Genomic DNA, 25,505 nt, shown 5'->3' on the forward strand with positions numbered 1-25,505 from the left:
TAGGGGACAAACAAATGAGGGTGCTGTTTGGAGACAAAATTTGGTGACATGAGACTGGGCATGGTGGCATGCACCTGTAGTCCCAGCTACTTGGGAGGCTGAGATGGGAGGATCACTTGATGCCAGGAGGTCGAGACTGCAGTCAGTGAGCTGTCTGCACTTCAGCCTGAAAGACAGACGGAGACCATCTCAAAAAAAAAAAAAAAAAAAAAAAGTTGTGACCTGAGTATATCCATAAGACAATGGCAGGTATACACTAGGATTAATATAAATATGAAAAAAAAAAAAAAACTTGGCCGGGTGCGGTGGCTCACGCCTGTAATCCCAACATTTTGGGAGGCCAAGGCAGGCGGATCACGAGGTCAGGAGTTCAAGACCAGCCTGGCCAACATGGAGAAACCCTGTCTCTATTAAAAGTACAAAAAAGTAGCCCGGTGTGGTGGTGGGTGCCTGTAATCCCAGCTACTCGGGAGACTGAGGCAGGAGAATCGCTTGAACACAGGCGGCGGAGGTTGCAGTGAGCCGAGATCGCGCCACTTCACTCCAGCCTGGGCAAAAGAACGAAAGAAACTCTGTCTCCAAAAAAAAAAAAAAAAAAGGAAATCGCACATTCCGCCCTGGCAGGGTTTTGCATTTCATATTTTAATTTGCATCCCCTTCATAAACAATTCAAGGACTTTAAAATTCCGGAAACTAGTGTTTATTTATTATTCATTTATATTTATTTATTTTAATTATTTATTTCCAATTTGTTATTTATGATTATGTATTTATTAGGCGCAAGGTTTCTCTCTCATGCCCAGGCGGGAGTGCAGCGGCACGACCTCGGCTCACTGCAGCCTCCACCTCATGGGCTCAAGCGATCCTCCCACCTCAGCATCCGGGTAGCTAGGACCACATGCAAGCGCCCCTACAGCCGATTTAAAATTAATTTTAATAGGAATTTTCCTGGATCTAATCATCAACAGACTTTCCCTCTGCCGGGGCACGATCTGTTTCCAGATAGCTGAGTTCCTCCAGTCTCCACGGCAGGTCTAGCCTCCAAAACGAGACGAGCTGGGAGCGAGGCGGAGGGAAGCGCAGGCTCCGCCCAGTCCCACCCGGGTCTGGCCTCGCCTCGCCTCTCAGCTGCGCGCGCAGTTTCCTGAAGACCCGGAAGCAGATTTCGTGGAGTGACGGTCATGCTGCGGCGTGTGAGTTTCCCTTTGTTTAGATTAAATCTGGGATGCTGAGTCCCCTTGCGCTTCTGTACCCGGCATCTCAGGGGTCACAAAGACCTTGAAATCCCTGCACCGCTCCCTCCACCCCGACTAAACTCAGACGTTCTAATGAGAGTCTGGCGGTCGCTTCCCTGAGTGTTAAAATCGCTCGGAGGCTGGTCCTGTCCCTGGTCTTTCACCACAGGGCCATGTAGACAGCTCCTATCGCGGAGTTTGCCAGCTTCAGATCCTTCAGTGACCCCTAGACACGGCCCGCGCTGCGTAAAGTTCTCACCCGCGAGATGGATCCACGTCTTTCCGGTCCCCCAAGCCTCGCCCTCTTTTCACAGGCCTGCCCCCTTTTCTGTGCCTTAAATGAGAGGAAATCTATCTGATGTTTACTGCTGATTGTGATGTTTCAGCCTCCATTGGGCTTTTGCTAACACCTAAATAAATATTTAGTGGACAAAATTAGGTTAGTGCAAAAGTAATGGCAAACCGCGATCACTTTTGCACCAACCTAATATTTATGGGCCGGGGCTGGAATTCCATCTTCTCCGGAGGCCCAGCTGGAGAATTCCTTGAGCACGGGAGTTTGAGACCACTGGACAACATAGTGAGACCCCCATCTCAATTTTTGAAACATATGTTTCAGTATGGGTATTTAATAGAGATTGGAATTCTCGTTTCTATGTTTTTACATGGTCTAACTTTTTGAAATAGTTTAAAATAATATTTATAAACTGAATTGAGCACAGTTTATACATTTTTATTGTTGCAAACATGCTGAAATGCACATTTGCAAAAACAGCGACAGCCAGGCACAGTGGTGCACGCTTATCATTCTAGTTACTCGGAGAGGGTGTCATTTGAGGCCAGGAATTCAAGGCTGTAGTGTGCAATGAATAAGCCACTGCACTGCAACCTGGACACATTAAAAAACAAACAAAGACAAATATCTAAAAAAGAGGTTATTGACAGACAACTCTTTCAGGTGTCACGTATATGTTTACTAGAGTATATGTGTGTGAATGTATATATGTATATGTGTGTACATGTGATGTGTGTGGATGAGTGCACAGATGAGCAAGTCTATTGTTTTTATCAAAGGCGCATCATCAGTTTATATACGTCTTATATCTTTTAACAGTTGAAATTACATCTATATATTTTCATGACCTTAAAATTGTTCTACACTGTTATGATAGTGAGTCTATGGCTGTAAGGATAGTAACCTGTTATGGGGATACATGTGCGACAGTTTCTTGATTTTAATCCCGGAGCTTATTTTAACTATACTCAGTTAGGTCATTGTCTGTCAATTTACTGTTGATGCTGATCTATTACTTTATTGTTTGATCTTTTTTTTTTTTCTTTTTCTGAGATGGAGTCTCGCTTTGTCACCCAGGCTGGAGTGCAGTGGCACCATCTCAGGTCACTGCAAACTCTGCCTCCCGGGTTCAAGTGATTGTCCTGCCTCGGCCTCCCAAGTAGCTGGGATTACAGGTGCCCAGCAGTACGCCTGGCTAATTTTTGTATTTTCGGTAGAGATGGGGTTTCACCATGTTCGCTAGGCTGGTCTTCAACTCCTGACCTCAAATGATCCACCTGCCTTGGCCTCCCAAAGTGCTGCGATTGCAGGCATGAGCCACCACGCCTGGCCTAATTCTTAAAGTTTGATTCTAATGCCCAGACTCCTGGGATCTGGCGCTTACTCTGCCATTTTTAGCCTTCACACCTGGGGCAAGTTTCTTAGAATGTCTGAGAAAGAGTTGTCTCTTCAATAGGATGGGAACAGATTGTTCTTTTATGGGCTTTTGTTGTTATAGCCGTTAGTACATGTACAACATTTAGAAGGTGACTGTCACATGGGAGGTGTTCAAAAGCTTCATCCTGGCTGGGTGAGGTGGCTTACGCCTGTAATCCCAGCACTTTGGGAGGCCGAGGCGGGAGGATTGCTGAGGTCAGGAGTTCAAGACCAGCCTGACCAACATAGTGAAAACCTGTCTCTACAAAAAATAGAAAAATTAGCTGGGCATAGTGGTGGGTGCCTGTAGTCCCAGCTACTCGGGAGGCTGAGGCAGAAGAATCACTTGAACCTGGGAGGCGGATGTTGCAGTGAGCCAAGATTGTGCCACTGCACTCCAGCCTGGGCAATAAAGTGAGACGCCATGTAAAAAAAATTATATATATAGTATCTGACGCTTCTATAGAAATAACTGTGGGTTAATTTTTTGTATTTCTTATGTTGTCCACAAAATTAGAAATCTCTACTAATTTTTTTTTTTTGGAGATGGAGTCTTGCTCAGTTGCCCAGGCTGGAGTGCAGTGGCACCATCTCGGCTCACTGCAAGCTCCGCCTCCCAGGTTCTCGCCATTCTCCTGCCTCAGCCTCACGAGTAACTGGGACTACAGGCACCCGCCACTACGCCTGGCTAATTTTTTTGTATTTTTAGTAGAGACAGGGCTTCACCATGTTAGCCAGGATGGTCTCGATCTCATGACCTCATGATCCACCCGCCTTGGCCTCCCAAAGTGCTGGGATTACAGGTGTGAGCCACCGCGCCCGGCCTAGAAATCTATACTAATTTAAAGAATATCAGGTTGGGCACGCAGTGGCTCATGCCTGTAATCCCAGCACTTTGGGAGGCCGAGGCGGGCGGATCACGAAGTCAGGAGATCGAGACCATCCTGTGTAATATGGTGAAACTGCATCTCTACTAACAATACAAAAAAAATATTAGCTGGGCGTGGTGGCGGGCGCCTGTAGTCCCAGCTACTCGGGAGGCTGAGGCAGGAGAATGGCGTGAACCCGGGAGGCAGAGGTTGCAGTGAGCCGAGATCGCGCCACTGCACTCCAGCTTGGGCGACAGAGCGAGACTCCGTCTCAAAAAAAAAAAAAAAAAAAAAAAAAAGAAGGTCATAACTTCTAATGGAGAAGTATATTAAAACACAATTAGAAACATATAACTAGCTAAAAAAATACCTTAATGTGGATTTGTCAGAACATCCACTTCAATCAAGTCAGTCCTTACAACTGTCTTCTCATTTTGTGTGATATCCTGTTGGTGAAATGTGTTTTTCATTTTAGGGACACTTGACATTCAGGGATGTGGCCATAGAATTCTCTCAGGAGGAGTGGAAATGTCTGGACCCTGCTCAGAGGACTTTATACAGGGAAGTGATGTTGGAGAACTACAGGAACCTGGTCTTTCTGGGTGAGGATAATGTCCCTTCAGAAGTCAAGATCTGCCCTGGTGTATTTTTGCATTTTGTCGTGTGCCTCTTAGCATCTTAGGAGTCAATGTATTGCTTGACTGAGATTGAAACCCTGTTGACTCAGAAATGAAAACCTCCGTAATGCTTTATAATGCTGTATTTTTCAGAAACAATAAGCTCCATAATACTTTCTGGACTTAAAATAACTGCTTTCTTCAGAATTCTGCCCCCTTTGAGATTCATCATTGAGTGGTACCAGGGCTTAAGTATGCGTCAAACCTTATGACAGACTTAAGATATCCAGTTCTGTGTTATCCACCCCTGTGCTTATTATTCATTAGTTCTTGTAAGAGAGCTTGATGTCTGCATGTTACAATGTTCCCTCAGCATTCAGAAGGAGGCAGTGGATGAATTCATGTGAAATACTATTCTTTTTTTTTTTTTTTTTGAGACAGAGTCTCCCTGTGTTGCCAGGCTGGAGTGCAGTGGCAGGATCTCAGCTCAATGCAACCTCCGCCTCCCGGGTTCAAGCAATTCTGCCTCAGCCTCCCGAGTAGCTGGGACTACAGGCACGTGCCACCACGCCTGGCTAATTTTTGTATTTTTAGTGGAGATGGGGTTTCACCATATTGGTCAGGCTAGTCTTGAACTCCTGACCTCGTGATCCGCCCACCTCGGCCTCCCAAAGTGCTGAGATTATAGGCGTGAGCCACCGTGCCTGGCGAAATACTATTCTTGATTCATTTATAATATCCTCTCTCCTACCTAGACATGGGGCTTGCATTTTGGAGATGCCACAGTACACATTTATTCTTTCTTTTTATTATTATTATTTTTTTTGAGACAGAGTCTCGCTCTGTCGCCCAGGCTGGAGTGCAGTGGCGCGATCTTGGCTCACTGCAAGCTTCACGCTGAGTATCTGGGACTACAGGCACCCACCACCACGCCTGGCTAATTTTTTTTTTTTTTTTGTATTTTTTAGTAGAGATGGGGTTTCACCGTGTTAGCCAGGGTAGTCTTGATATTCTTTCTTTTTTTTAATAGGAATCTGTCTTCCTGACCTGAGTGTTATCTCCATGTTGGAGCAAAGGAGAGATCCCCGGAATCTGCAGAGTGAAGTGAAAATAGCAAACAATCCAGGTGGCAGGGAGTGCATCAAAGGTGTGAACACAGGTAAGAGCTTGGATGGCCAGAGTGGAGGCCCCATAATTTTTTTTTTTTTTTAAAACAGGGTCTTGCTCTGTCACCCAGGCTGTCGTAGAGTGGCAATCGTCAGTGGCAATCGTGGCTTAACTCATAGCCTCAAACTCCTGGTCTCAAGTGATCCTCCTTCCTCTGCTTCCGAAAGTGGTGGGATTACAAGCATGAGCCACTGTACCCTGCAAAACCACACTTTGAGTTTCTGTTTGGGAGCTCTCTGCAAGTGAGAGAATTCTTTGGGAAAATAAAAGTTTAAATCCTGTGAATTCTGATTGAAGTTTGTTTTGTCTTGTTTTGTTGAGACAAGTTCTTGCTCTGTTGCCCAGGCTGGAGTGTAGTGGTGGTGTGATCGTAGCCCGTGTACCCTCAGTCTTTGGGCTCATATGATCATCTCGCCTCTGCCTGCCAAGTCACTGGGACTGTAGGCATGTGCCATTGCATCTTGCTAATTTTTAAAAAATGTTTTGTGGAGATGAGGTCTCACTAGGTTGCACAGGCTTGTCTTGAACTCCTGGCCTCAACTATTCTTCCCACCTGGCCTGCCAACGTGCTGGGATTGCAGGCATGACCCACCATGCCTGGCCTAGAAGGGAAATTTTTCTTTGCCCCCTCTTACTGCTGCTGTGTTCTTTGTTTTTGGCGTTTTGTTTGTTTGCTTGTTTGTTTTTGAGATGGAGTCTCACTGTGTTACCCAAGCTAGTATTGGTTTTTTTTTTAATTTTTAATTTATTTTTATTAATTTATTTTTTTGAGACAGAGTCTCGCTCTGTCGCCCAGGCTGGAGGGCAGTGGCACGATCCTGGCTTACTGCAACCTCTGCCTCTCAATTTCAAGCCATTCTCATGCTTCAGGCTCCCAAGTAGCTGGGATTACAGGCGTGCACCACCAAGCCTGGCTAATTTTTTTTTTGTATTTTTAGTGGAAACGGGGTTTCACCATGTTGACCAAGCTGGTCTCGAACTCCTGGCCTCAAGTGATCCACCCACCTTGGCCTCCCAAAGTGCTGGGATTACAAACATGAGCCACTGCTCCCGGGCATAATGTTATTATTATAATTATTTATTTCAATAGGGTTTTGGGGAACAAGTGGCGTTTGGTTACATAGATAAGTTCTTTAGTGGTGATTTCTGAGATTTTGGTGCACCCATCACCCGAGCATTGTACGCTACATTCAATGTATAGTCTTTTATCCCTCACCCCCCTCCCACCTTTTCCCCCAAGACCCCAAAGTCCATTGTATCGCCTTCGCATCCTCCCAGTTTAACTCCCACTTATGAGTGAGAACATACAATGTTTGGTTTTCCCTCAGTCTTTGGGCTCATATGATCATCTTGCCTCTGCCTGCCAAGTCACTGGGACTGTAGGCATGTGCCATTGCATCTTGCTAATTTTTAAAAAATGTTTTGTGGAGATGAGGTCTCACTAGGTTGCCCAGGCTTGTCTTGAACTCCTGGCCTCAACTATTCTTCCCACCTGGCCTGCCTAAGTGAGTTAGTTCACTTAGAATAATGGCCTTCAATTCTATCCAGGTTGCTGCAAATGCCATTATTTCGTTCCATTTTATGGCTGAATAGTATTCCATATTATACGTATACCACATTTTCTTTATCCATTTGTTGATTGATGGGCATTTGAGCTGGTTCTCTATTTTTGCATTTGTGAATTGTGCTGCTATAAACGTGTGTGCAAGTGTCTCTTTTGTATAATGACTTCTTTTCCTCTGGGTAGATACCCAGGAGTGGTTTTGCTGGATCAAATGGCAGATCTACTTTTCGTCCTTTAAGGAATCTCCGCACTGTTTTCCATAGTGGCTGTACTGGTTTCCATTCCCACCGGCAGTGTAAAGTGGTCCCTTTCACCACATCCACACCAACATGTAGTATTTTTTCATTTTTTGATTATGGCCATTCTTGCAGGAGTAAGAGGGTATTATATTATAGTTTTAATTTGCATTTCTCTGATAATTAGTGATGTTGAGTCTTCATATGTTTGTTGGCCATTTCTGTATTTTCTTTTGACAATTGTCTATTCATGTCCTTAGCACCCCCCCCCCTTTTTTTTTTTTTTTTTTGAGACAGCGTCTTGCTCTGTCGCCCAGGCTGGAGTGCAATGGCATGATCTCGGCTCCCTGCAACCTCCACCTCCCGAGTTCAAGCAATTCTCCTGCCTCAGCCTCCTGAGTAGCTGGGATTACAGGTACCCACTGCCAAGCCCAGCTAATTTTTGTATTTTTAGTAGAGACGGGGTTTCATTATGTTGGCCAGGCTGGTCTCAAACTATTCACCTCAGGTGATCCACCCGCCTTGGGCTCCCAAAATGCTGGGATTATAGGGGTGAGAGACTGTGCCCGGCCCTTAGCCCACTTTTTGATAGGATTGTTTGTTTTTTTCTTGCTGATTTGTTTGAGTTCCTTGTAGATTCTGGATATTAGTCCTTTGTCAGATACATAGTTTGCAAAGATTTTCTCCCACGCTGTGGGTTGTCTGTTTACTCTGCTGATTATTTCTTTTGCTGTGTCATAGGCAAAGTCTTTATCATGATGGACAACACCCTGTCATATGGCTTATGAGAATTCTTTGATTCCATCATTCTGAAGGACATAGGGAGGGCTGTGTCAAAGGGGTCTCTTTTTCCCGTGGTCTCTGTTTCTGTAGTGATTTTATCTGATGCTAAGTTTATACATCAAACCTGGGGTCTGCATAGACCTGCCTCCTTGACCTGTGTATGGTCCACACAATTTCCTATATGAGGAAGACCTCATCAGAAGATAGGAAAACATTGGCTGCTCTTTTTTTTTTGCATGTGGGGCTCAAAGATTGCATGAAGGCGTCTCAACCCCTTTGCCTCTTCAGGTCTCGTGGAGATAGGGAAAATCCAGTGTTTTTTCTACTCTCAAATGCTACTCAGCAGAGAGCGCTTCACTTCTGGTCAACCGAATGGGTGGGGATTTCTCCGCACCAACAACCAGTTTTTCAGTGGCCATCTAATAGTTTTCTGTAATGCCTTTCTGATATTATGTATCTGGAATTAGAGTCAGATCCCACAGGCAAAGGGTTGAGTTCCCAAACATGTCCCCTACCTCAGCAACCAACCACAAGTAGTAGGTTGTCACCTTTCCTTCTTACCAACCAGCTACAGGTTGGGGTTCCCTGAAGCCCCTTCTTAGGGTTGATTACTTTGCTAGGGTGGCCCACAGAACTCAGTAAAACACTTTCTTCGGTTCACTGCCTCACGCTGAAGGATGTTTTGAAGGATACAGATGAAGAGCCGGATGAGGAGATTGACAGGGGGAGGCACGTGGGAAGATGCACTGGGTGTGCCACCTGCCAGGCACCTGTGTGTCTTCAGCATTTGGAAGATCTCGTGACCCCATAGCTCAGGGATTATTTTTTATTTTTTAGTTTTTTTAGACAGAGTCTTGCTCTGTCACAGGCTGTAGTGAAGTGGCACAATCTCAGCTCACTGCAATCTCCGCCTCCCGGTTCAAGTGATTCTTCTAGTTCAGGGATTTTTTATGGAGGCTTTATCACATAGGTGTGATTGATATTATCTCAGTCTCCAGCCCCTCTTCCCTTCCTGGAGGATAGTGGATAGGGCTGACACTTTCATGCTTGTAATCATGGCCTGGTCTTTCTGATGATCAGCCCGGTCCAGGGAACCTACAGAGGTTGCCTCATTAGAACAAATCACATTCCCATCACCCAGAACATTCCAAGGAGTTAGGAGCTCTGTGTCAGGAGCCAACGAAGAGACCAATGTATGCATTTCTTATTTTACAAGGTTCCTCAGCCATTCTTCAGTTGTGCTTTGTCCATACTTTAGTGGTGTGTGTAACGGGAGTAGGTGGCTCTTCTGAGATTTTTACTCAGCAGAATGGGAAAGACAGTTGACAGAAAGATTCTTTAGGCCGGGGCGGTGTCTCACACCTGTAATCCCAGCACTTTGGGAGGCCAGGGCAGGTGGATCAGAAAGTCAGGGGATCGAAACCATCCTGGCCAACATGGTGAAACCCCCGTCTCTACTAAGAATGTAAAAAAAAAATTAGCTGGGTGTGGTGGTGCATGCCTGTAGTCCCAGCTACTCGGGAGGCTGAGGCAGGAGAATCGCTTCAACCCGGGAGGTAGAGGTTGCAGTGAGCCAAGATCGTGCCACTGCACTCCAGCCTGGTGACAGAGCGGGACTCTGTCTCAAAAAAAAAAAAAAAAAAAGAAAGATCCTTTATTGGATGCCCGAGTCCTCGTGACAGAATAGCTCACTAGAATGATGCATCTGGTTGTAAGACTAAAGCCACTGCTGATTTTATTTTGGGCCTTTCCATGTATTAGAAATGAACTTGGGGCCAGGCACAGTGGCTCACACTTGTAATCCTAGCACTTTGGGAGGCTGAGGTTAGTGGATTGATTGAGCCCAGGAGTTTGAGACCAGCCTGGACAACATGGCAAGAACTTGTCTCTACAAAACATATAAAAATTTGGCTGTGGTGGTGCACACCTGTAGTCCTAGCTACTCAGGAGGCTGAGGTGGGAGAATCACCTGAGCCCAGGAGGTCAAGGCAGCAGCCAGCCATGATGGCGTCACTGAACTCCAGCCTTAATACAGAGTGATACCCTGTCTCAGAAAAAAAAAATAAGAAGAAAATAAAAAATAAATGAACTTGACTTATTTGTATTTAGTCAACAGTTCCATATGGTACTCTTTGTCTTCTTTGTTTTATATGTGTGGGGATGTTGTATCAGGGAATGGCCATTGATTTATATATTTTTGAGGACCTTTCTTTTTTTTTTTTTTTTGCCTAGGAGTTTATGTAACACTTATATACACTCCAGGAGTTTTGGAATGGGTAGTATAAATATTTCTTTTCCTTTCCTTTACCTGATTAAGATATTAAATAATATTTTTGTCAGTTATGTTTATTAGAATGTATAAATGGGGAATTTATTTTCATTTTTCTTTTTTTTGATAGAGTCTTGCTCTGTCACCCAGGCTGGAGTGCAATGCCGCTATCTCGGCTCACTGCAACCTCCGCTTCCTGGGTTCAAGCAATTCTTCTGCATCGGCCTCCCCAAGTGCTAGGATTACAGGCGTGAGCCTCCGCGCCTGGCCTCATTTTTAAGTTTTTTAGAGACAGGGTTTCACTCTGCTGCCCAGGCTAGATGGCAGTGGTGCAGTTTTAGGTCGCTGCATCCTTGACTTTGAGGGCAGAAGTGCTCTTCCCAGCTCAGGTGATCCACCCGCCTCAGCCTCCCAAAGTGCTGGGATTACAGGCATGAGTCACTGTATCTGGCTCTGATATTTTTAATAATGCTTCAATGAACATGGGTTTCTAAATATCTCTTTAAGATGCTATCTTAGTTCTTTTGTATATATACCCAGATGAGGAATTGTTGCCTATACTGGTAATTTGATTTTGGATTATTTGAGAAAATGTCATACTTATTTTTTTTTATTATTATTATTTTCGAGACAGGGTCTCACTCTATCACCCAGGATAGAGTGTGGTATACAATCTCAGTTCACTGCAACCTCCGTCTCCCAGGTTCAAGTGATTCTTGTACCTCAGCCTCCCGAGTAGCTGGGATTACAGGTGTGTGCCTCCATACCCATCTAATTTTTGTACTTCTTTAATAGAGACAGGGTTTTACCATGTTGGCCAGGCTGGTCTCCAACTCCTGGTCTCAAGTGATCTACCCGCTTCAGCCTCCCAAAGTGCTGGGATTACAGGCGTGAGCCACCGTACCTGGCCCATACTTCTTTGCACCATTATACATTTCCAATAACAGGACATAAGTCTCCCATTTCTGCACATTTTTGCCACTTGTGATATACTGTTTTTTTTGTTTTTTGGGTTTTTTTTTTTAACAATAAATATTCCATATTGGATGTGAGATGATAGCTCATTGTGTTTTTATTTGCATTTTTCCAATGATTAGTGGTATTTTGCATGTTTAATATGGTTGCTAGTTATTTGTATATCACCTCTGGAAAAATGTGTATTCCATTCTTTTCCTTATTTCTTAATTTTTCATTTACTTTTATTCAATAATAATATTAAATTAAATCTTTTTTTATTTGTATGAGTTACATATATTTTAGATATTAACATCTTATCAGAGGTTTGATTTGCAAATATTTTGTTACATTTAGTAAGTTTCCTTTTGACTCTGGCAATTGTTTTCTTTCATTCACAATCATTGTCTGTCTTGTAGTGCGTTTTACGTATTTTTGCCTTCTTTCTTGTTCCGTTGTTTTAGATATATTCTTGCTCTTTTGCCTAGGCTGGAGTGCAGTGGTACAGTTATAGCTCATTGTATCCTGCATCTCCTGGGTTCAAGTGATCCTCCTGCCTCAGCCTCCCAAGTAGCTGGGACTACAGGCATGCACCACCATGCCTGGCTAATTTTTAAAAATTTTTTGTGGAGACAGGGTCTTGCTGTGTTGCCCAGGCTGGACTTGAACCCCTAGGATCAGTGATCTTCCCACCTCAGCCTTGCAAAGTGTTGGAATTACAAGCATGAGCCACTGCTCCCAACCAGAATCCTCTGTTTCTTTATTCTTCTTCTGGTTCTATCCATTTTCAAAACTGGAATATTGAATTCAACTATAATATTGTGGAGCTATTTCTCTTTGGAGTTTTATCAAGTTTCCATTCTATACTTAGTTTTTTAAAATTTACTTATTACTTTTAATAGAGATGGGGTCCCAGTGTGTTGCCCAGGCTTATCTCAAACTCTTAGGCTCTAGTAATCCTCCTGCCTCAGCCGCCCAAAGGGCTGTGATTACAGGCATGAGCCACTGCATCCAGCCTCATTCTGTACTTAGGAGCTCTGACACTTGGTGTTTATATATTTATAATTGTTGTATCTTCTTGGTGAATTGAGTCTTTCATCATTTTATAATAATCTTTGTCTCTTATGGTTTTTGAATAAAAGTCTATTCTCTCATATTAACACTGCTACCTGTACTTTGTGCTGGTTCCCATTTGCATGGAAAATATTTTTCCATCCTTTCCATTTCAGCCTGTGTGTGTCCTTAGAATTAAAGGGAGTTTCTTGCAGATAGGATTTAGTAAATCTTGTTTTCTTCTGATTGCAAAGTTAAATCAGGCCAACATTACATGAAAAGGAGAATATCAAACATAGTAACTATAAAAAAACAAAGAATACATATTAGATTATTATCTGTAGATTATTTAAATCTTGTAGATTTTTTTTCCCTACGTGTCTTTCTTACTGCCTTCTGTAGTATTTTGCTTGTTTCATCATAGTAACATACTTGAATCCCATCTCTTGTGTGTGTCGGATAGATTTTCTTTTTGTGGTTAGCATTGCAGCTACTTCAGATACTGTGAAATTGAAACATTCTATTTTTAAATATTAACAGTGTAATTTTAATTAGGTACAGAAAGATCTACTTCACAACTCTGCTCTCACTTTCTGTTATTAATGGCAGAAATTATTTTGATATATGTTATGGTCCCATTAACATATATCAAAAAAGCTTCTGAGAAAAAGCAGGGATTCTTAAGGAAAATCTATACATATATAGTGCTTTTTAAATGATTTTGTCTTTTAATTGCTAGGAAAGAATTATGGGAGGCTGAGGCAGGTGGATCACCTGAGGTCAGGAGTTCGAGACCAGCCTGGCTGACATGGCGAAACCCCGTCTCTACTAAAAATACAAAAATAGCCAGGTGGAGTAACGCATGCCTATAATCCCAGCTACTACTTGGGAGGCTGAGGTGGGAGAATTGTTTGAACTTGGGAGGTGGAGGTTGCAGTGGGCCAAGATCACGCCACTGCACTCTAGCCTGGGTGACAGAGCAAGACTCTGTCTCAAACAACAAACAAAAACCATTAAAAGTCAAGTTACAAAAGAAAAGAGTAATAATAAATATCTCTATATTTGATTATTTACTGACCTTTAATGGTGAACTTTCTATTTTCATTGAGGTTAAAGATACTATTTAGAGACCTTTTATTTTATATTGAAGGAGTCCCTTTAGCATTTCTTGTTGGGTAAGTCTAGAATATTAATGCACTCCCTCAGCTCTTCATTTTCTAAGAACATCTAAATTTCTTATTTTTGCAGGTAAATGTTACTAAATATAGTATTCTTGGTTGATATTTTTGCTTTTTTTTTAAAAGTATTTTCAACATTTCCTCTCACTGCCTTCTAGCCTTCAAAGTTTCTGTTGAAAAATACACATAATCTTATACAGTTTCCCTTTATGTGACAAGTCTTTTTTGTTGCTGCTATCAAGACTGTTTCTTTGTCTTTGACTTTTGATAATTTCTGTATAGTGTGTCTCTGAATGTCCTTGGGTTCGTTTTAGTTAGCATTTTAGTTTAGTTAGTTGACCAAGCTTCTTGAATTTGTATATTTATTTCTTTCCTTAGAATGGGGATGTTTGAACATTATTTCTACAATGGTGGTTTCGAATCCTCTGTCTTCCTGTGAATCTCCAATCAGCTCTTTGGAGCTGATTCTTTTGAATAACATATCTTTCAATTTGCTCATTGTTTTCTGTTCCTTTTGCAGTCTGCTGTTAAATCCCTTAGTGAAATATTACTTCAGTTATCATATTTAAGCTCCAGAATTTCTGTTCTTTTGGTTTTAGTAGTTTCTCCTGTGATTGGTATTCTTTTTCTTTTCATGTAATGTTTGCCTGATTTTATTTAGTTATCTGTCTCTGTTATCTTTTTTAGCTCATTAAGCATCTTAAGGCAGTTGCTTTAAATACCTGTCAAGTAATTCAGAGGGCTGCCTATTTTTAGGCTTGTTTTGTGGAGATTGATTGATTGATCATAATTTTAGCCATATTTCCCTGTCCTTTTGTAGGCCTCGTAATTTTTGGTTTAGGTTTGGTAAAGCAACCACTTCTCCCAGTTATTTTGTGTAAGAGTTGTGCAGGAGGATACCTTTACTAATTAGCCTGCTATAAAGAGTATAGGAACAGCCACTCCTTTTCTGGGGATGTGTTTTTTTCTGGCGTGTGGAAGTACTATTACTAATGACTATACAGCTGCTCTAAAAGTTCTGATTTTCCTTAAGAGGCTCATCCCTGCTTTTTCTCAAAAGCTTTCAATTTCTGTTGTATTTCTCTGCTCATAATCTCTCTCAAACTCACCCATAATCCACCTGACTCCTGCAGGTTCCCCACTGCTCCAGTGCATCCTTCCGTCCCTTTTGTTTGTTTTCTGCACTGCCAGCATGATACACACAGTATGCTGATATTCCTTCCCATGTCTGAGTCAGGTGAGGCAGAATCTAGGCTCTCTGTCAGACACTGAACATGCCATTGTCATGGGTTGAAGTTCCACTTTTTTCTTTCTTTTTTAGAGAGCAGCTCTAAATTGGGAAGCAATGCCGGAAACAAGTCTCTTAAAAATCAACTTGGATTAACCTTTCAGTTACATCTGAGTGAACTGCAGCTATTTCAAGCTGAAAGGAATATTTCTGGATGTAAACATGTCGAAAAACCTATCAACAACAATTCCTTAGTTTCACCACTTCAAAAAATTTACTCTAGTGTCAAATCCCACATTTTAAATAAATACAGAAATGATTTTGATGATTCTCCATTTCTCCCACAAGAACAAAAAGCACAAATAAAGGAAAAACCTTGTGAATGTAATGAGCATGGCAAAGCCTTTAGAGTGTCTTCAAGCCTTGCTAACCATCAAGTAATCCACACTGCAGATAACCCTTACAAATGTAATGAATGTGACAAGGTCTTCAGTAACAGTTCAAACCTTGTACAACATCAAAGAATTCATACTGGAGAGAAGCCTTACAAGTGTCATGAATGTGGCAAGCTCTTCAATCGAATTTCACTCCTTGCACGACATCAGAGAATCCATACTGGAGAGAAACCTTACAAATGTAATGAGTGTGGCAAAGTCTTCACTCAAAATTCTCACCTTGCAAATCATCACAGAATCCACACTGGAGAGAAACCTTACAAATGTAATGAGTGTGGCAAGGTCTTCAATAGAAATGCACACCTTGCACGACATCAGAAAATTCATAGTGGAGAGAAACCTTACAAATGTAAGGAATGTGGCAAAGCATTTTCAGGGGGTTCAGGCCTTACTGCTCATCTTGTAATTCACACTGGAGAGAAACTTTACAAATGTAATAAATGTGGCAAGGTCTTCAATCGAAATGCACACCTTACCAGACATCAAAGAATCCATACTGGAGAGAAACCTTATGAATGTAAAGAATGTGGCAAGGTCTTCAGGCACAAGTTTTGTCTAAGCAATCATCATAGAATGCACACGGGAGAGCAACCTTACAAATGTAATGAATGTGGCAAAGTCTTCAGTTACAATTCACACCTTGCACAACATCAGAGAATACATACTGGAGAGAAACCTTACAAATGCAGTGACTGTGGCAAGGTATTTAGTCGACTTCCGTGCCTTACACGACATCAAAGAGTTCACACTGGAGAGAAACCTTACAAATGTAATGAATGTGGCAAAGCATTTAGAGACTGTTCAGGCCTTACTGCCCATCTACTAATTCACACTGGAGAGAAACCTTACAAATGTAAAGAATGTGCCAAGGTCTTCAGGCATAGATTATCCCTAAGCAATCATCAGAGATTTCATACTGGAGAGAAACCTTACAGATGTAATGAATGTGGCAAGGACTTCACTCGAAATTCAAACCTTGCAAATCATCACAGAATCCATACTGGAGAGAAACCTTACAAATGCAGTGAATGTGACAAAGACTTTAGTCACAATTCACACCTTGCACGACATAGGCAAATTCATGCTGGAGAGAAGCCTTACAAATGCAATGAATGTGGCAAGGTCTTCAGCCACAAGTTATACCTAAAAAAACATGAGAGAATTCATACTGGGGAGAAACCGTACAGATGTCATGAATGTGGTAAGGACTTCACTCGAAATTCAAACCTGGCAAATCATCACAGAATCCATACTGGACAGAAACCGTACAGATGAAATGTGTGTGGTAAGATCTTTAGTAATAATTCACACCTTGCACAGCATGAGAGAATTCATTCATGAGAGAGTTCTTACAGAGTATGGCAAACTCTTCATGCTAAGTTCTAGCATTAATCAACATCAGAGATTCCATACTCAAGAGAAATCATAGCAATGTATGTGAATCAGGTCTCTTGAGGCCTGCCAAATGACTAGATATCAAAACATACATCTTGGATGAAACCATACAGATGGATTATGTATGCTGAGGCTATTATTCAAGGACCATTACTATGGAACATGATAAGATTTACACAAGCGATAATTCAGTCTCTAGTTCTCCAATATTTATGATACTGCATGCTGCAGAAAAGTCACAGCTCCAAATACGTTGAGTCTCATGACGTGATGCATGTCAAAGGTCCAAGGGCATGTGGAAATGGTCAGTTATATTCAGGCAATTAAAAAACCTAATTATATGGGGTTTTTTGAAAAGGCTACTTTACATTTTATGACTTTCATCCTCAACTCTGAAATCACTTCATGTGACTTCTTTACAGACCTTTCACTGTGGTCTCTTGAAAAGAATCAGTAGGATGCTGGGCGCGGTGGCTCCCGCCTGTAATCCCAGTACTTTTGGGAGGCCGAGGCGGGCGGATCACGAGGTTAGGAGATCGAGACCATCCTGGCTAACACGGTGAAACCCCGTCTCTACTAAAAATACAAAAAATTAGCCAGGCATGGTGGCAGACGCCTGTAGTCCCAGCTACTCGGGAGGCTGAGGCAGGAGAATGGTGTGAACCTGGGAGGTGGAGCTTGCAGTGAGCTATCACACCACTGCACTCCAGCCTGGGGTACAGAGTGAGACTCTGTCTCAAAAAAAAAAAAAAAAAAAAGAAAAGAAGAAGCAGTATGATGACAGGGATGATTTCATTAGCTGAGAATCATTTCTATCAGTTTTGCGAGGAAGGAGGACACTGCATTTTCTTATTATTGTCTGATTTAGAGAGCATGGAGGTGGGGAGGAATCATATAAAACGATGATGGCAGTCATCATACTGTTGCTGGGCACTTTTTTCCTGACAGAATGGCACAGTGCTTGTGTGCTCTACCAACTAGCCATGAAATAGAGCATATCTATAGAAATCATGCAAGGGAGATGGTGGGCACTTGGACTGTATAGCAATCACTGTTTAGGCAAGAATGATTAAAAAGTAGTCATTTTTGGCTGGGTGCGGTGGCTCACACCTGTAATCCCAGCACTTTGGGAGGCAAGGTGGGTGGATCACTTGAGGTCAGGAGTTTGAGACCAGCCTGGTCAATATCTCCAAACCCCATCTCTACTAAAAATACAAAAATTAGTTAAGCGTGGTGGTAGATGCTTGTAATCCCAGCTACTCGGGAGGCTGAGGCAGGAGAATCACTTGAACCCGGGAGGCAGAGGTTGCAGTGAGCCAAGATTGCACCATTGCACTCCAGCCTGGGTGACAAGAGCAAAACTCTGTCTCAAAAAAAAAAAAAAAGTCATTTTTGAAATGGAAGAGAGAACAGTTGATTAGAGAATTTAAACTACCAGTATGCCATGTTCTTGAGTAGCATTTACATTTAACTGTTGGCATAATTTCCAACTGTTTGATTTAGAATGTACATAGTTCTCATGTTTTAATTAATAAAATTAAAATTTTCCTAAGTATGAATGAATCACATCATTTCTACCAATTGTTTTAGTCCCCCCTTAGGAGAATATACTGCACAGTAATGCAACATTAATAGTAAATACTCTGCAATTTGGTTTTCTTTGTCTTCACACTGAGTTATGTAGCAGTGATATGTGTCTAATCACTCTAACTTTAGTGTAAAATAGGCATTTAAAAAAAATGCACCATTAAGGTTGATGCATCCTGAACAATTTTGTGTGTGTGTGAAATCAACATATGCACACACTTGTGGTGCATATCCTTGGGTAAGTATAATTTACACTAATCATACTTAATACTTGAGTTATTCTTTCTGTGCCACTTCAGCCTCCTACACCCTCAAAAGTCCATGAAACATTCACTGTTCATTATATTTCTATGTGCCTATTGTGTGCCAAGGAAGACTCATGGCATGCACCTTAATTTTTATGAAGCAAAAATACAAATATATGAGAAATACTATTTTTTTTTTTTTTGAGACAGTGTCTTGCTCTGTCACCCAGGCTGGAGTGCAGTGGCACGATCTTGGCTCACTGCAACCTCCACCTCCTGGGTTCAAGCAATTCTCCTGCTTCAGCTTCCCTAGTAGCTGGGACTACAGGCGCATGCTGCCACGCCCAGCTAATTTTTTGTATTTTATTAGAGACGGGGTTTCACCATGTTGCCCAGGCTGTTCTCGAACTCCTGAACTCAGGCAATCTGCCTGCCTCGGCCTCCCAAAGTGCTAGGATTACAGGCGTGAGCCACCGCGCCTGGCGGCAAATACTATTAAATGAAAGAAGGTATGTTAATAAGAGTGAAAATACTGTACTGCAATGCCTTTTTTTTCCTAGTAGTGCTCAGTGACGTATGTGGAAAATATTAATGTTCATAAATTTTCTCTTTTTTTTTTTTTTTGAGACAGAGTCTCGCTCTGTCGCCCAGGCTGGAGTGCAGTGGCACGATCTCGGCTCACTGCAACCTCCACCTCCCAGGTTGAAGCAATTCTTCTGCTTCAGCCTCCCAAGTAACTGTGACTACAGGCGCGCACCACCACGCCCGGCTAATTTTTGTATTTTTAGTAGAGACAGGGTTTCACCATATTGGCTAGGCTGGTCTCAAACTCCTGACCTCATGATCCACCCGCCTCGGACTCCCAAAGTGCGGGGATTACAGGTGTGAGCCACTGTGCCTGGCCCATAAATTTTAAGAATGGTCACACAGAATGGGAATTTTTTTTGCTTTTGTAGATTAACTAGAAACTTCATATACTTCCCCTTATAACATTTTTGGCAATTTGAACTTTTTTTTTTTTTTTTTTTGAGGCAGAGTCTCACTCTGTCACCAGGCTGGAGTGCAGTGGCGCGATCTCGGCTCATGGCAACCTCTGCCTCCCGGGTTCAAACGGCCGCCTCAGCCTCATGAGTACCTGGGACTACAAGCGTGCACCACCACGCCCAGCTAATTGTATTTTTAATAGAGACGGGGTTTCACCATGTTGGCCGGGATGGTCTTGATCTCTTGACCTCGTGATCCACCCGCCTCAGCCTCCCAAAGTACTGAGATTACAGGTGTGAGCCACCATGCTTGACCGATAATTTGAACTTTTGACTGCTGTACTGGAATTTGTTTGAAGTCCACCTAAAGTTTGTGTTAGATATTGAGAATGATGATGCCATACACTGATATGGTCTGCAAATGTTTACTACATAAACATTTACATGAGGCTTTCTGGGGAAAGCAGGATGGACTTCCCCAGCTGGTCCAAATTGGAGAACAGGGATAGGTGAGCAGCCTGGGATGTTGTATTAGTCTGTTCTCATGCTGCTAATACAGACATACCCGAAACTAGGTAATTTATAAAGAAAAAGAAGTTTAATGGACTCACAGTTCCACAGGGCTAGAGAGACCTCACAATCATGGCAGAAGGTGAAGGAGGAGCAAACGCATGTCTTACATGGTGGCGGGCAAGAGAGAGCCCGTGCAGGGAAACTGCCCTTTATAAAACCATAAGATCTCATGAGATTTATTCACTATCATGAGAACAGCACGGGAAAATCCCACCCCCATGATTCAGTTACCTCCCACCGGGTCCCTCCCACATGTGGGGATCATGGGAGCTGCAATTCAAGATGAGATTTGGTGGCGACACAGCCAAACCATATCATTTTGCCCCTGGTGCCTCCCAAATCTCATGTCCTCACATTTCAAAACCAATCATGCCTCCCCAACAGTCCCCCAAAGTCTTAACTTATTTCAGCATTAACTCAAAAGTCCACAGTCCAAAGTTTCATCTGAGACAAGCAAGTCTCTTCTGTTTATGAGCCTGTAAAATAAAAAGCAAGTTAGTTATTTCCTAGGTACAATGGAGGCACAGGTATTGGGTAAACAACGCCTGTTCCAAATGGGAGAAATTGGCCAAAACAGGTCACAGGCCCCATGCCAGTCTGAAATCCAGCAGGGCAGTCAAATCTTAAAGCTCCAAAATGATCTCTTTTGACTTCGTGTCTCACATCCAGGTCACACTTATGCAAGAGGTTGGTTCCAATGGTCTTGCAGGGAACCCATCTCTGCCCCTGTGACTTTGCAGGGTACAACTCCTCTCCTGGCTGCTTTCACAGGCTGGTGTTGAGTGTCTGCTACTTTTCCAGGCACATGGTGCAAGCTGTCGGTGAATCTACCATTCTGGAGTCTGGAGGAGGGTGGCCCTTTTCTCACAGCTGCACTAGGCGGTGCCCCAGTGAGTAGTCTGTGTGGGGGCTCCAACCCCACATTTTACTTCTGCACTGCTCTAGCAGAGGTTCTCCATGAGGGCTCCGCCCCTGCAGCTCACCTCTGCTCCAGTTCCAATAAAGTTCCTCATCTCCATCTGAGACCACCTTCAGCCTGGACTTTTGGGTCAGAACCATTCAACAACCATTTTCTAGGAAGCTCCAAACTTTCCCACATCTTCCTGTCTTCTTTTGAGCCCTCCAAACTGTTCCAGCCTTTGCCTGTTACCCAGTTCCAAATTTGCTTCCACATTTTGAGGTATCCTTATAGCAGCACCCCACTCTATACCATTACCAATTTACTGTATTAGTCTGTTCTCACGCTGCTAATAAAGAAATACCCAAGACTGGGTAATTTATGAAGACAAAGAGGTTTAATGGACCCAGTTACATGGGGTCGTGTCCCCCGTGCTTCTGCCACAGGGCCATATAGACAGCTCTTATCGCGGAGTTTTCCTGCCTCAAATCCTTCAGTGTCCCCTGCACTGGCCCGCACCTTTTTTAAAGTCCTCACCGCAAGGTTGATTCCCGCCCTAGGCGCTTCCCATCCGCTCCGCTCCCTCGTCGGCTCCTGGAGCGCAGCGATGCAGCCCCAGTCCCAGGGAGGCCGTGAACTCTTCCTGGTCCTGGGATCCTGCAGACCCTGCCCCTCTCCTAACTTTCTCCTGCCTTTTTCCTCCTTGATCAGGGGCCCTTCTGCTCCCCAGGCCTCCCCTTCTCCTGATATCGAGTGTGGGGACGTGACTATCTCAGGACGTTAAGGTTTCTCTTGTCCCAAATTCCATCCCACAGGAAATGTGCTCTTGAGGTGGGGATCTGACTCCAATCCCCTCCCTATGAATGTGTGGAGGAGAGGAAATAGAAAAATGGTGAAATGGGAAAGAAGAATGAAGGAGACCCATAAACAGACGGCAGCTGAGTGCGATGGCTCACGCCTGTAATCCCAGCACTTTGGGAGGCTGAGGCGGGCAGATCACCTGAGGTCAGGAGTTTGAGACCAGCCTGACCAACATGGAGAAACCCTGTCTCTAAAAAAATACAAAATTAGCCAGGTGTGGGGGCGAATGCCTGTAATCCCAGCTACTCTGGAGACTGAGGCAGGAGAATCGCTTTTACCCGGGAGGCGGAGGTTGCGGTGAGCCAAGATCGCACCATTGCACTCCAGCCTGGGCGACGAGCGAAACTCCATCTCAAAAAACAAAAACAAAACAAAAAAAAACAGATGGCAAAGTAGATGGTGGATGAGGGATTTGCAGAGACAGTGCATGAAGATGCCGAGAAAGGAGCAGGGGGAGAAAAGCAACTAGAGAAATTTAGAGAAAAACTGGGTTTCCAGAGAGATAAAGTTCAGCAAGATAGGGAGAGGGGCAAAAAAGGGGAGGCTCCTCAGATGGAGAGTTGGGGAGAGAAGGAGGGATTTGGAGCCAGGGCAGACAGAGCAGCATGGTGCTGGGAGAGCAAGAGGGGGCAGCCGGTGACAAGGAGAGCACAGGGAGAACCACAGCCTGGGGAGACCTGGGATCTGGGGATGCCAGAGAGGGGACAGGTGGGTATAGCAGGGAAGAGGGGATTTAACAGGGGAAGCTAGGGGGCAGCAGAGACGGGGGGGAAGAAAGAGGCAGGACTATATGAAGATTGGAGACAAATATTGGGCAGAAAGAATAAGAGGTGAAGTGAGAAAGGAGCAGAACAAGTGGAAGAGAAGGAATAGAGGGAAGAGCGGGAGAAGGAAGAAGGGCTTGAAATGAGGAGAATCCTAGGGGAAAAATAAAGAGAAAAAAAGCTAGGAAAAGAAGGTGAGAATGAGAGGTAGGTAGAGAAACACACAGTAATGAGGAAAGGGGGACACTCAGTCCAGATGAATGATGAATTGATTGGATATTATGATTAATTTCTCTATAATAAAATTTGTTTAAAATATACAGATGAAGATGAGAATTGGAAAACTGTCTATAAGGCATGTGCATTTCATAATTCTTGGTATCAGAGGTTAGCTTCCATTTGCTGTCCTTATTCTGCCAGACGGCAGTGACTTGACTCATTCAGGTGTGGGTCACTATCTTCACTTCTGGGATGGAGTAGAGTGTGGGTGAGTGTATAAGATAGGAGGAAAAACCAAAGTGTTTTTTCTACTCTCACAATCAACACAATAGTGAATGCTCAACACAGAATGCCTCATCTCCGGTCATCAAAATATGTGGGGATTACTTCCCACCAACAAGCTATTTTTCATCAGATAAAAACTGGGTGTTCTCTAATTGAACTCAATTTGACACCATTTATAGGGAGTTAGCATTAGATCTCACAGGAGGCTGAGGGCTCAGTTGCACAAAACTGCCCCCAGAATTTGCTATTGCTAGAGTGATTTACACAACTTGGAGAAACAATTTACTTAGGTGTACCATTTGTTATAAAGGATGTTACACAGGACACAGATCAACAGCCAGATGGAAGAGCATTCCTAATAAATTAATGGAAACAGAAGTATGTTTTGGAAACCATGGACTGACTTTCTTTCTCTTTCTCTCCTTCCTTCCTCCCTTTCTCTCTCTTTTTCTTTCTTTCTTTCTTTCACTTTGACGGAGCCTCGCTCTGTCACCCAGGCTAGAGTGCAGTGGTGCTATCTCAGCTCATTGCAACCGCCACCTCCCGGGTTCAAGTGATTCTCCTGCCTCAGACTCCCAGGTAGCTGGGATTACAGGCGTCTGCCACCAAACCTGGCTAATTTTTATATTTTTAGTAGAGACAGCATATTGCCACGTTGGCCAGGCTGGTCTCGAACTCCTGACCTCAAGTGATCTGCCTGCCTCGGCATCCCAAAGTGCTGGGATTACAGGCCTGGGCCACTGCACCCAGCCCAGGGCTTGAGTTTTAAAGGTGCCACAGTACACCTTGGTTCTCTTTTTTTATAAACAGGAATCTGTCTTCCTGACCTGAGTATTATCTCTATGTGGGAGCAAAGGAGAGAGCCCTGGACTCTGGAGAGTGAAGGGAAAATAGCAAAAAATCGAGATGGGAGGGAATGGATCAAAGGTGTGAACACAGGTAAGAGCTCAGATGGCCAGAGTGGAAGCTGTATAATTTTTTTTTTTTTTTTTTTTGAGAGACAGGGTCTTGCTCTGTTAGCCAGGTTGGAGTGCAGTGGCAATCATAGCTCACTGCAGCCTGGAACTCCTGGACTCAAGTCATCCTCCTTCCTCTGCCTCCCAAACTGGTGGGATTACAGGTGTGAGCCACTGCACCCTGCAAAGCCACACTAATAAATAGTGTTTGGGAAACTCTGCAACTAGGAGAATTCTGTGGAAAACCAATAGTATAAATCCTGTTAGTTTTTTTTTTTTTTCTTTTCTTTTCTTTTCTGAGACAGAGTCTCACTCTGTTGCCCAGGCTGGAGTGCAGTGGCGCAATCTTGGCTCACTGCAACCTCTGCCTCCCAGGTTTAAGCTAGTCTCCTGCCTCAGCCTCCTGAGTAGCTGGGATTACTGGTGCCTGCCACCATCCTTGGCTAATTTTTGTATTTTTAGTAGAGATAGGGTTTCACCAAGTTGGCCAGGCTGGTCTCGAACTGCTGTCCTCATTTGATCTGCCCGCCTCAGCCTCCCAAAGGGCTGGGATTACAGGTGTGAGCCACCACGCCTGGCCTAAATCCTGTTAGTTTTGAATGGAAATTTTCTTTTTTTTTTTTTCTGGGACAGGTTCTTGCTTCGAGACAATGACAAGTACAAACTAGGTTTACTGTAAATATGAGAAAGGGAAAAAATACTTTTATGGTATTAGAAGACTTGAAATCACATGAAGTGATACCAATCTTTTGTTGTTGTTAGTCAGATGTTTTAGCTATTTTAGGTGTTTGGGTTTTTTTGTCTTTCTACATAACTGCTAACCTTGTTAGTATCTGCAGAATGCCTTAATTAGGAAAGGTATTAACTCTATGTGTCAGATTTGTGTAATTCATATTGTTTTATATGGAGTCTTCCAATAAATGTATATGGTATATGTCTGTATTTGCTGTCTTTGATTTCTTTTATCAGCATTTGGTAGTTGTAACATAACAGTTCTATGAATGTTTTGTTTCACATGTATTTCTTTGACTCCCCCCCCCCCCTTTTTTTTTTTTTTTTTTGAGACAGAGTCTGGCTCTGTTGCCCAGGCTGGGGTGCAGTGGCGCGATCTCAGCTCACTGCAAGCTCCACCTCCTGAGTTCATGCCATTCTCCTGCCTCGGCCTCCCCAGTAGCTGGGACTACAGGCACCCGCCACCACGCCTGGCTAATTTTTTTGTATTTTCTTAGTAGAGATGGGGTTTCACCGTGTTAGCCAGGATAGTCTTGATCTCCTGACCTCGTAGTCCACCTGCCTTGGCCTCCCAAAGTGCTGGGATTACAGGCGTGAGCCACTGCACCCGGCCTCTTTGACCTTTTTCTTAATGGAGCAATCATACATAGTACTTTATTTTTAATATCAGGTTTCATGTGTAAATTGC

At 43.3% G+C, this 25,505-nt stretch overlaps 1 protein-coding gene across 4 annotated transcripts in view; it reads left to right on the top strand.

Annotated features, from left to right (window-relative positions):
* Window positions 1-25,505, top strand: part of LOC101144471 (zinc finger protein 610) — a 59,662-nt gene that overhangs the window by 33,512 nt on the left and 645 nt on the right. The window contains exons 1-5 of one of the 4 annotated variants that reach the window (XM_031004322.3): window positions 813-1,193; window positions 4,291-4,417; window positions 5,463-5,591; window positions 14,958-16,604; window positions 23,940-25,019. In XM_031004322.3, coding sequence (XP_030860182.1) covers window positions 1,182-1,193; window positions 4,291-4,417; window positions 5,463-5,591; window positions 14,958-16,594 — 1,905 coding nt within the window. In that variant the 5' untranslated portion in view covers window positions 813-1,181 and the 3' untranslated portion in view covers window positions 16,595-16,604; window positions 23,940-25,019. Of the gene's footprint in view, window positions 1-812; window positions 1,194-4,290; window positions 4,418-5,462; window positions 5,592-14,957; window positions 17,077-23,939; window positions 25,020-25,505 lie in introns of those variants that run through there. The other 3 variants (XR_008673947.2, XM_063701590.1, XM_055370379.2) reach the window with 3 other exon arrangements.

This window comes from Gorilla gorilla, chromosome 20, assembly GCF_029281585.2.
Source record: "Gorilla gorilla gorilla isolate KB3781 chromosome 20, NHGRI_mGorGor1-v2.1_pri, whole genome shotgun sequence".
NCBI classification, from domain to species: Eukaryota; Metazoa; Chordata; class Mammalia; order Primates; family Hominidae; genus Gorilla; species Gorilla gorilla.